Here is a 12336-nt window from a genome sequence, read left to right as displayed (position 1 = left end):
TTTGTCCTTGCAGGCAGAGCGACTCCACAGTGATGACAAATCTAACTGCCAGAAGTTAATAGTCTATTGAAGGTGATACATCAGCAGCACCTAATAATGTGTGTTTGAGGAGAGATTCTATTTTGGGAAATGGCCAAGTGGCATTCACGGTCAAGTCTGATGCTGTTGCCCTGGGCTAAGCTGAGCGGGGTCCCTGAGCTCAGTGCCCACGTATCCCTTTATCCATCGTGCCAGGCATGCAGGCAGGTAGAGTAGATCCAGTATGACTCACACACCAGCCCTACCACCGCTATGCCAGAGGAATCAATAGAGGAGTTCCCCAGACACTAACAGCACTAGCTAGGAGATGGCAACAGCGCAGCACTGGCCAGAGGGAGGCTCTGGCATGTCTGTGTCCCATTTTACCTGTGCTGTGAATGCGGGAGGGCTAAGGAAGAACGGGATAAAAGCCAGCTCTTTAGAACAGTCAGAAGGAGACAGGAAAGAAGTCAACGAAAGGTCTCAGTGTTATTTTCATAACGGCAGCATTGAGAAGGGAATGCAGAAAAGGTTAGGATTTTAAAGGCTAGAGGAAGAGCTGAAAGACACAAGGTGCTGGAGATAGACCCAGGGTCACACCTGAAGGCAGACCCGCCCTGCAGGATGGCCAGAGATCATGTGGGCCGGCTTCCCACCAGCTGTTAGACCCCAGCATGGTGTAAAACTTGGTGAAGGGAGAAGTGAAGGATGCAGCAATGAAGTTCCTTGCACCTGACACCTGTGTCAAACTAACTCATAAACTGGTAGGTGAGGCAACTAGGGGGTGGGCGCACAAGGTGCTTGATGCAACTACTTTTCTTTGGGGTTATAGTCATGAATAGAATGTCTCTTGCAAATAGGGGCTTTATAAAGTGACATCCTGCACTGCATAGGGGATATCGGTAGTGGAGGGGGACAGGACAAAAAAAAACAACAGAAATTGGTATAGACTTGACTTGGGCTATCGTGACTCTGTACACCAAAAGTGCTTTGTTAGGAAGGATGGGTGAGCCATGTTGGTATATATCTTGTGGAGCATAACATTCAGCAAGCTTCCAAAGACCCTGTACCTTGCCTCGGAGGTTAATAGATTGCATTTTGTGCTCAATATGCACACAAATGTTGTTTTAGTTAAACACACAGTAGTTGCTTGGTGTGCAGTCTTGCCATCCAGGGTTTATTTTATACAACTGGCACATTCATGATGCTCTGGTGACGGCATCTCTCCATCAGCCATGTGTTGAAGCAGAAGTGGCTGACAGGCTTCTCAGCCAGCCCTACTCTGGGGACAACTCCAACGGTCCCCGCAGCCCTAAACCAGCGTACCTCTGCAGCAGGCTATTGTCCCAGACACAAGAGTGACATTGGGAGGTAAATACAAAGGAGCAGATGGTGTGGTAAGGACCCTTAGGCCTGAGAATGGCCAGCAACTGAAAGCTGGCTTTCTCTAGCTGGTATGATGTATTTCAGCTCTTAATATCCTACAGAAACCATAGTTTAACAGAGTTCAATAAACCCTCTCTCATTGCCCAGAAAATGATTTATAAGATACCCCATAGGGGTATCACAACCTCAGACATGCAGCTACTGGAAGTTAATTCTTCCAAGAAGTCTGGCTCCCTGGGATGAGCAGAGCTGGCTTCCCCTTGAGTTCAGATCCTGTTGGGAAGACCAGGGTGTGGGAATTAACTCAGAGGCAATTGTCTACTCTTTCACGGAACCATTCTACAGAGGAGCCACAGCTTTGGAGCCCTGTCCATGTTTGCTGATACACAGAGGGCTCTTTGCTCCAGCTGACACTTCAGGGATGAGTGCTTGGCACCGTAGGAGAAGTGGGAGAGTGTGGTCCATGGGTGTTAGGGATTGCTCTGCAGCTTTTGTTATCACTGCCCTCACCACCCCTTTGGAGCAGCCAAGCTGGAGTGAAGCGATGCCCCATGCTCCAAAAATGATGGATGGCCTCCTGCTCCCCAAGGCTGAATTCCCCTTCTGTAGACACCTTAAACTTTACAACTTTCCTACCCCTAACTATGAATCGTGATGAACTCCTGGATCCTGTTCATCCAAGACCAGATATTTCAGGGTTGAATGCTGAGAAGGGCAGGGAGGAGAGAGAGTATTATTGAACAAGTATCTTTCACAGAGGACCTGAGAAAAACATGTGGCTGGATTTCTTCTGTCCAAACTGTCACTCGGGAGTCCCACTCCTGCTTTCCAGGAAACCCTTTTTCTTGTCCTCCCCCTTTAGAACATTACTCACCTGCTCCCAAGACATCTAAGACATTCGCAGCATGGGCATCTATGCCTCGTCTAAGTGTGGGCAGACAGCACTCCAAAGAGGCTTCCCAGAGTGGAACTCCAGTTCCTCTCCCTCTACTCTCTCCAGCACATTGACTCCAAGGGCATCTACTCTCCCCTTTTCTTCACCCAGGCAAACTCTCCTTGCAGGGATAGGGTCATAAGCAAAAAGCTCCAAGATGGCAAAGTTGGGATTGTGTCCCTCCCTCCACCGACTCCTCCCTGAAGACCTTGTCCTACTCAAGGTTCCTCTTCAGGTCCTACAGCCTTGTTTTCCACTTGTCAGAGAGAAAAGCGGCCCCTGATCTTTATGCCTAGGCTCTGTGACCCAATTCTCCCCCAGGAAGCCCAAACCAAAATGGAGACTAGCTCATTGTAACAGTTGAAGCTTTCTTAGGGTGATCAGGCTTGCCTTGTATTGTTCCCACACAGCTGGACTGCTGTGGGACATACAGCGAGGACCTGTATGTATGGCAGATCCCAGGAAAAGAAAGATCTAGGACAGACCTTGACACTTTGAAGCACAACTGGAAAGAACCTGAGAGGCACAGAGCAAGCAGACACTGGAGTGTTTTTTTTTTTTTTAAACTGTGCTTTATTTAGGGCTAAGCTGGAGAAAGCGTCATCCAATAGTTACAGAAGGTTACAAGGAGTTTCGGGAGTCAGTGTGAAAAGAGCAGTTGACTGAACTGCAGCTGATTTCTTTTTTACAACATCTGGACATCCTAAAAGGAGGAGTCAAGAGAAAGAAAAAGAAAACTAAATGAAGTAAAACAACAGAACAGACAGAAAGAAAAGGGAGGAGGCCTGAGAGCAACCAGAATTTTGTCGTTCTAAAGAAAAAAAAATGGTAGTTCCGAGAGCCCTCTGGCCTCCAGATGAACATCAATGAGAAGCTCTTGAGGCAGAATGCAAAGCAAGTCTTCCCAAGGGTGCAAATAAATTATAATAAATATGTTATACTTTAAAATATATGTGTTCTTAAATAATTCAGTGTTTTTTCTGATTCTGAGTTTTTTAAGCAATGTCTTTAACTGCTCTAAAGTCATTTACCAAAGATAAATATCGTGCTTTCATTAAATAGTTTCCTTGTTTTTTCTCTATCATTACAATTAAAAGTCCTACAAAATATGCAAATTTATTTACAGAAAAACAGAGCCGGCATCATTTAAACATCCCTGTTTTTCAAAATTCCTTGTAAACAGTTTCAGAAATTCTTCAAAGATTGTTTGTTTTTCTCTCTCTTGTTTAAGGTTTTGTGTGTGTGTGTGTTGTCTAGTTGTTTGAAGATGAAAAGTTCCCAGTTCTCCCTGACCTGGAAAGTCTCCGGAACAAGCACAGAAGGCGAGTGAAGCAGAGGTGAGGAGGGCGGAGAGCGCGCACGCGCGCGGCTCCCGGGCGGGCTGGCGGGCGGGCGAAGCGAGAGGCGGCAGGACGCTTCCGGAGAGGCGCTTCCTAGCGGAGGGGCGCTTCCGGCTGGAGCCCGCAGGTCTGGACAGTCCGGCCTGGCCCCTGGGGACCGAGTCCGACAGCACTCGCGGGGAGACGGGATCGATGCTCAGTCTAAACTCTACAGAAGTACAGTCCTACAACATCTGGGATTTTAGCATAACGCTAACTTCTATAAGGTTTTTTTTTCTTTTTTTCTTTTTTATTTTTTTGCTTTCCTCTAATTTTTTTTCTTCTATGATATAGGTATTTTAAACTTTTCCTTTTAAAATTCTGTACAACTATTATGGTTTTAAGAGGGGGGAAGAGTTAGAAGCATTTACAGACGTTTCACAACAATTACCTTGCCTTCGAAGTCCCTTGGTTCCCCACGTGTTCTCACTCTTCACGGATAGTGATTTAATATCTTTGTTGCTTTCCCCAAATATCCACCAGTATGTTTATCTTAACAGCTCCATCCAGACATATAATACAGAAAACCATAGGAAAGTTTCAGAGACTTCAATGGGGGTAATCAAAGCGCCTCTCAAAGTATCAAAGAACTAGTATCTTGCTGTTTTAAAAGCGTTGAAGCATTATTTTTTCCTGTTTTTTTGTTCATTTTTAAATTTTTTTATTATTTTTTATTTTTTTTTATTACATTTTTCATAGAATCGCTCTAAAGCTGTTTCAAGAACAGCCAGGAGGCAGGAAGGAGTTTGGCCTCCATTCCACCCCTAATTGACAGAGCTACACGTCTGCAATAAAAAGTTTGGTCCTTTGGTCCCTAAATAGCTAAAGGAATGACAGAGATGCTCAGTGGCGGCCTCCCAGCCGCCTGCTGGGGACCAGGCCCCGCTGCACGGTTGCCTCTGCCTGCCTCGGGCGCCCACGGGCTGGAAAAGCCCCAGGATCGGTTGGCAGCAGCAGTGGCTCTTCCAGTGCCCAGCCCTTCAGCTTCCTCATCTGGGCTCGCGTTATTTTGTTTCAAAGTTGCGGGATTTTGTTTGTTTGTTTTATCTCATTTTTCTTTGTCGTCGTCATCTTTATGTCATGTGTATTTTTCCCCAAACACGTGCCCTCTGCACTCCATAGACGCTATACTTTCCTTGAAGAAATGTGACAGTCACACAGAGTGTCTGGAGTCTTCAGCTTGATTGGTATTGGCTGATATGTCAAAGGTGTCATCCAACAGTTCTCATTTATAAATAGAGAGAGAAAGAGGTTTGTTTTTAATGTAGCCCGTTCAGCATCCTGCCCTAAAATGAAGAAAATCGGGTCTGATTAAGCCAAATGTGAAAACACAGAACACATCCAAACACCAATAGGATCCTGCCTCTGGGGAAGATGGGGTTTCTGAGGGATGGTGGGTGGGAAGGAAGAGAGACCAGTATGAGGATTAGTCATGATCATGATACGGCCAGAAGAAATTTGTTCTTCTATCAGACTGAGAAACCATTGGGCAGTCTAGTGGTGACGGTTAAAGCTGGGGCTTAGATGTTGGAAGAGAATTCTTGATTTGGCTTCCTTAAGAAGGGTTCTGGATTAAGGGACTGCTAGATTTAGAAGAATTTGGGACTGTGGGATATCAATTTGTAATTCAACTTGTCCGAAGGGACCTAGCCCAGATACCATATGTATACAGAAGCCTAGCAAACAAGACAGCAAAAATGTGGCAGGCCAGACCAATCCTCCCCAGCCCGAGGAAAACTAGAAAGACAGAGCTAGCCGCTTCTCAGATTTTGCCAAATCCTTGCCCAGTTTCTAACCAACCACTTCTTCCCAAGGTCAGTAACTATTTGCGAGGCTGTGTGTATATATATGTATATCTGGATATATGTGTAGAACATATTCACCTGCACATATGTGTATATACATGGATATGTGTGTATGTGAATGCATCTATGCACACACATATGCACATACACAATACTTTTCTCATACATGCCAGGGAATTTAGAGGAAATTCAGAACTTCCAGGGACTGTATGGGAGAACCTAAAAAAGGTCAAAATAGATTTAATTATCACATGTAAATAAATTAATCGAAACAGTTCTTGGATTTTGTTTCCAATGGTGGTTTTTGTTTTGCTTTGTTTTTAAGGAAAAAAAATCATGATCTGACTAGAATCAGAAGGCGAATGCTTAACCATTGTGAATTAACAAATGAGACTCATCTCCATTCTAGCAAGCAGCTTTCACTTATACATGGGGTGACTGGTTACATCAAGAAACTGTAACTGCAAAGCCCCCACCGGAGGGGACAACGTCATGCGTATATCAATCCATGCTGGCAGGTTTTCACACTGTTGGTTCAACAAACAGCAAACCGTACACAGCAGTCTAAACAATTACAACACCAAAGAAAATAATGATCAAATTAAAAAACACTTGTCAAGGACCCTTTTTCAGTTGTAAATAAAAAGATGCATTTTGCTTTTGTTGCTACTGCTTTCTTCCGGACCAACCAAAAATCCCCTCCCATGACCCCAGCCACCCTTCCCGCCCCACATTCAATTTAGCACAAGTGGCTACAATACAAACCTTACAATTTTTACCAGGCTCTCTCTCAGAGACCTCTGGCTTTGAACTCTAGCTTTTTGGCTTAGAATTTTTTTCTTTATCATTTTGTTTCTACAGATATTTTGGTTTTGGTTTTCATAAGGTGAGATTTAAAATAGACTAGCTTGAAAAAGACCAAACCTAGAAAAGTGTCAATTGAAAAAGGCCCCCAAATTTCTAGAAAAAAATAAAATCACAATATTTTCAAGTGCAAGTAAATCAACCACGCAGAAATATTTAAAAATGTTTTCCTTATTTTTAAGAAAAAAAAAGAATGGTTTATACAGTTAAATGATCCCATGTTTGATAATTGAGGAATTTGTCTTTTAGTTTTACTAATTTTTTTTGTTTTTGTTTTTTTTTTCTTTCTCTATGTGACATCTAGAGAAGCATTTAAAAAAAAAAAAAACGCTGAACAAGAAAAACCAAACAACAGAAAGTAAAACCACTGCAAGCACCAAGAACAAACGAAAATGAGCACAGCAAAAGAGACCGTGGCAGCACAAGGGTTAAGAAAATGCACGTGTGATCATGACTGGCCAATCATCCACGGGTACGACATCCAAGAAAAAACGCTCCAATCACAGCACCTCCACGAAACTTGACGGCAAGTGTCATGCAACCGATTCTTAGCCTTGTTACATGACGCCATCATGTCACACTGTGAACTTTGAGTTGATTTGAACTTACGGATGGGGGACTTTTCTCCACTCTCATGTGATTACGTGAACTTTATTCCTAGCTCAGCGCGAGACTGTGGTGGATTTGACTGGCCCTGGTTGGGTTGTTGGAATTTGGTTGAATGACAAAAGAAGAAAAGATTTATATATATATATATTTATATATGTAGAGAGAGAGAGAAAGGGAAACGAGAGTGTGGGGAGAGGGAAGGGGTAGGGCAAGTGGGGTTAGAGAGGGAGGAGAGACAGGGAAAGGGTTGAGGGTAAGGAAGGGGAAGGAAGAAGTTAAAACAAAATTAAAAGGAAAAATATTTATACAGCACCAGACCACAGCATCAGTCTAAAAGCTTGGATGAGAAAACAGCAGTCAAATCATAGGGGAACCAAAGGGAACTCAAAGGATGGAGGAAGCCAGCAGACAGACAAGGTGAGCACATCAACACATATACACACACAGCTATTTATGCAGACACATGGCACACCGTGAACAGGAGCAGAACCTCACACGGGGCCCCTAAGGGCACCCATCATGCGTTGGGAAGAGGAAGGGGTACAGGCAGTTTGGTGAGGGGGCCAGAAAAAAAATCAGCCCCTCACACCACCATAGCCAGCAAGCAGGTGTCGGGGAGCAAGCTCTGTTAACACCTTTGGTTCCTTCTCCCCCACAAGTTGAGCTCTCCTCACCTGAGGACCTGCAGGGGAGCCAGTGTGCCCTGATGGGCTGTGCACGTGGGCCAGCTGAGTCTCCTGAGGCACTCTGCCACCACCACGGTGTAGTCCACCTGGGCAGCACCCTTGGATCCCCACCCATGGATCCCCACCCTTGGAAAAGGTATTCTGGTCCACCGCTACACTCACACTTCCTCACTCTGGCAAACCAATGCCTTTCCTTTACAGTAAATTATATCAAAACCCCTGGCATCCTGTAAAAGCCCGTTCCTTTTGTGGTCACCTCATACTGACTGGCTCACCAGCTGCCCAAGCCAAGGTTGCTTCTGCGCTGTAAGGGCCTCTGGCCTGCAGAGGGCTGCAGGGTGGGGCTGCAGAAGGCAGGGTGCTGGCCTTGTCCCCTGTTGCTCTTCCCTTGGCTCTGGACCACTCCTCCATTCTTCCTCTACCCCTTGCCTCCCCCACCTATCATCAGCAGCTTTCCAGGCTGTCCCACCTCCCTGACTGGACCCCTCGGGCTAAGAAGAACTGCTTTGCTCTGTAGGTATCACCATGTTGCTCTCTTCTGGGATACCCTGTGTCTAGGGTCCCTGACCCAACTCCCCTCCTGAGGTTATCTGAGAGCTGGCTCCCTGCTCCCTGTTTCTGTATAACACTCAAGACTGTGCCAAGACCTTCACATTCTCTGTCTCCAGAGTCTTCAACCCACCAGCCCCTGTGAAGTACACTTCCGATCTCTGTCTTGGTTTCCTTAAGAGTGGAAGAGAAGCCTGGACTCTCACAATGGTACTGTAACTAATAAACTGCATTTGCCCGGCAACTGGGCGCACACATGGCCTCCAGCTCAACCTTCCCAGAGGCACTCCCCAGCAACCCTGCCTGTCAGGTCACGCTGGATTCTTTGCTTTTCCAGCATCAGGCCTCGCTTTCACGTGCCCACTGCATCCTGACTGCATTCCCAGCCCCTCAGAGAAGCCCTCCCTGCCAGGCTGCCTGGTTAGAGAAGCAGAAGAACTAAGGAGCACATTGCCATCAGGTGTCAGCTCTGAAAACTGCAGGGAGAAGACACACTGGGTCTAGATCTGAACTCCCTACCTGAGTCCACTGTTCGTTTCCCCTTAAGCTTCAGTCCAGCTGCCCCGGGGTGCCAGGCACTGCCCTTGCCATGTGGTCTCAGACCTGGATGTATACAGCTCCTCTTCTCCAAGCCCTACCAGGGAAGCCTCTCATACAGCCTTCATCTCTCCTACACTGGGCCACAGACACAGTACGGTCCCATTCGCATCCATCCCCCAAGGAGGGCTACCTCACAGAGCACAGCCCTAGAGGTGATAACACGGTCCTGACCAGCATGGCTAAGCTGAGATCAAGTCTGGAACGTTCTGGTCCACCAGCCTGAACCGGGCAAGACCAGTTCAGATACACCATCTAAAATAGCTTGGCTCTAGCCATAAACGACCCGGACATTAAGCTATAGTCCAGACTTGCACAGGCTGGGTGGGGATATACCAAGCCCAAACAGCCAGTGGAGATAGGAAACCAGCAAGGGAGGAGAGCTTTGCTGTCCCCAGCCTTGACCCTACCCTATTGGGGCCTCAGTCTGTGGAACTAAACCTAGCCATGTTGCCTAGCTACCTAGCTTGAATCTCTCTTCTCCAAACATGCATCACAGTGGCTCTGACTTGGCCTTGCACAATCCCATCTTACTAATACAGGGTGACCACCTCTCTGCTCCCAGCTTTACCTGATCCCTCAAGCCTTCCCCTCATCATTTATAAAGACCTCCCTTGACCTGTGACAGTACATCCTCTGAGTCGCCTCTGTGGGTGTGCTCTTTCCTCCTATTGGCTGCCCCTCATCTGCTTTGAATAGCCCTGCCTTCTCTTAGAACCCTTCTACTACAACCTCCATCCTCTTGGGCTGCAAAGGCAGTGGCACTAAATACTCTCTGCATGAAAACTACAAGGGCATCTTGATAGCGGCTTAAGACTGTGTGTCCTAGGGAGGAGGCAGGCAGATGGCTGTGATGAGGGCAATCGTTTTCCATTCTCCCTATTTGGAGGGAGCTAGGCTTCTGAACTCAAATTTTGGCTCCATTGCTCACTGGCTGATGGGCAAGTCACTTAATCCCTCTGTGCTCACCTGTGAGGGAAGAAATCTGGTATTTCCCGCTAGATAGGGAATCATGGCTGGTAGCTACACGTTACCAACTGTTGCCTGTCAGAGCAATGCCTGGTCTATGAAAGTCTGTGGTGGTCATCTTCACAACCTTTGTATTTAATGGTGGAAGGACTCCTCCCAAGTCTGAGTGCCAGCTGGATCTGTCCACCCTCTGGTCCACTTCTTACTTACTTCATGTCCCACACAACACACTTGCCTTTTCCCATTCTGCATCTAGGAATTTCTGACTTAGAGGTTCTACCCTTGCTTAGGCAATAAGGGTATGACCAGAGTTGCTAGCAAAAATGCCCTCAGGCACCTCCAAATCCTCCCTCTAACCAGCTCCAAAATCGTGGTTTCATTAGCAAGGAAGCAGAAGCCTAGGCATGCACCTTGGAGTACGCTCTCTATTCCAGGAAGTGTGTTCAATGTCCAGGAAGAGCTTTGTGACTTCCTCTGTGGGAGCAAACCCATCTGCTGGCTGCACCTTGGTGCTTGTGCACGCAGGACTCTGGGATCTCTGTATCCTCAGTCCCAACACCCAGCACAAAATAGTGCTCAGATTCTGTGAACCAACATGCCTGCATGTACTTATACGGCAGAAACTGGCAGAGCTGGGAAGTGAGGTCAGAGTCAAGCTTTGCTCTTTCAGGCTTACAGAGTGTGGGCTAAAGTTCACAGAGAGAGAAAAGATCCCCTGTTTCAGCTGGTGCAGAAGGCTCTTCTGCTGGTGCCTGTACCCCTGCAGGGAAGCGTGAAATGACAGGAGAGACTGGGAATCTGAGAGCTCCCTCCCACACTCCTGATCCTGAACCTCCACCGAATGGCTTAACTGTCACATGCCTCATCTTTCTTACAGACTCTCCGTTCTCTACCATAGGGACGAACTGTGGGTGTCTCCCCAGGGTCCTCTCCCATTCCACACCTTCTAATGTGTCAGGAATACCATCTTTGGCTCTACCTTCAAATTATGTCAGCATCCACACTGCCTGCCCTGCCCTGGACTGAGGTCAACACGGCAGGTCTCAGCTGCAGCTGCCCTTGCAGCCTAGCAGCAGGCTACCCCAGGTCCCCTGAACACCTCTCCAACTTCAGGGGAAGCCCAAATCTACACCATGGCCTTCAGGGTCTCTCCCACTTCTCAGCCCTCCCCACAACACCTTCAGCCCCCTGCTTGCTCTTTAGGCGTGCTGCCCCTGACCTTGCCCCAGAGGAAGGACACTCATCCCCAGAGGCTCCCTCCAAGATCAGCTCGGGCAGGCCTGACAATTCTGACTGTGTTTCTTCAGTCCGGCTTCCGTTCACACACCCGCCAATTCTAGGTAATCTATCTCCAACTTCCTCACACAGTACTGAGGCACAGTACTGATGAAGAAAAGGAGGAAGGGGTGGGGTGGAGCAACCTGAGCTAGAAGAGGTCTCCCGTGACCTTCATCTCTGGTCTCAGTGATTAAGCTGAGGATACTGGGGAGGGTGGCATCAAAGGAACTGGCAGAGGTGGACCTGATAGACTAGCATTCCCTCCGTTCTTTTCCCAGTAATTTGCTGTGCCCAGGAGAACACTTAACTCAAAAAAAGAGTGGCTAACTACCTCTGGTCACCAGGCAGGATTCCCACTCCCAACATTGTTCCCTCCCTTCCTTAGCTGAGTGTCCTCCTGCTGTGTTTCTTGCTAAAATTCCTTTGAAAAATCCCTGACCCTCCAGCCCTGGCTAAGCTAGGGCAGCTACAGGAACAAGCTGCCAGCAAACCTGGGCGTACAAAAGCCAGGGAGTCTGGGAGAAGGCTCAACCTGAGGGTCTCTCTCACTGCAGAACCTGAGCTTGCCATCTGCCCAACCAGGGTCCCTGTCTAACAGGACCACAATGGAAGCCTGAAGGCGCAGGCCCAAGGCTCTGCTCACCTTCACAGAGGTGAAGGTTCCTAGTTTCTACACTTCCTGCTCGGGGAAACAGAGGGGATGGCCAAGCCTGGTTCTGCCGGGATGACCTTAGTCCTGTGCCTATAATGTAGGCCTTGAGCCAGGAGCAGGTTGATCAGGGCGCATCGGGTCCAAGACACAGGTGAAGGCGGGGCGCAGGAAGGCCCGAGTAGGCGACGGGTCCATCCAAACCTCCCGGCCCTACGCCCCGCCACCCCTGGTTACCTGTGCGAGTCCTGGTCTCCCCCGGGGGACGCTCCCGCCGGCGCTCAGTACGGGCGATTGGCGTCTTTGGGCCGCTTCAGCTGCACCTTGAGCCTCTTCATGCCTATCTGAAAGCCGTTCATGGCCTGGATGGCGGTCTGCGCGCTGGCCGGGTTGTCGAAGCTCACGAAGCCTGGCGAGACACGAGGGACCAGGGCCTGGGTTTCCACGGGGCCGCCCGGGGCCGCTGCGGGCGGGAGGGGAGGGGAGGGGCGGGGCTCGAGGCTCCGCCCCCGGCCCGGCCTTTTCCTCAATAGATACTTGCTGACTGAAAGAGATACGACAAAAGATTACAGGCCTCTGATCAACAGAAGTGTCACCAGACAGTTATTAAGTG

At 48.1% G+C, this 12336-nt stretch overlaps 1 protein-coding gene across 45 annotated transcripts in view; it reads right to left on the bottom strand.

Moving 5' to 3' along the window:
- Window positions 1-2887: 2887 nt before the first annotated feature.
- Window positions 2888-12336, bottom strand: part of Celf4 (CUGBP Elav-like family member 4) — a 281414-nt gene continuing 271965 nt past the window's right edge. For 27 of the 45 annotated variants that reach the window (XM_026783333.1, XM_005355716.3, XM_013349350.2 and 24 more), the window contains 2 exons: window positions 11961-12132; window positions 2888-5003 (listed from right to left, as the gene is read on the bottom strand). In XM_026783333.1, coding sequence (XP_026639134.1) covers window positions 4977-5003; window positions 11961-12132 — 199 coding nt within the window. In that variant the 3' untranslated portion in view covers window positions 2888-4976. Of the gene's footprint in view, window positions 5004-6707; window positions 7081-11960; window positions 12133-12336 lie in introns of those variants that run through there. The other 18 variants (XM_005355717.3, XM_026783340.1, XM_026783329.1 and 15 more) reach the window with 3 other exon arrangements.

Source organism: Microtus ochrogaster, chromosome 18 (assembly GCF_000317375.1).
Source record: "Microtus ochrogaster isolate Prairie Vole_2 chromosome 18, MicOch1.0, whole genome shotgun sequence".
Classification (NCBI taxonomy): Eukaryota; Metazoa; Chordata; class Mammalia; order Rodentia; family Cricetidae; genus Microtus; species Microtus ochrogaster.
The sequence above is the reverse complement of the archived record's forward strand: the minus strand, read 5'-3'. Positions and strand labels throughout refer to the sequence as shown.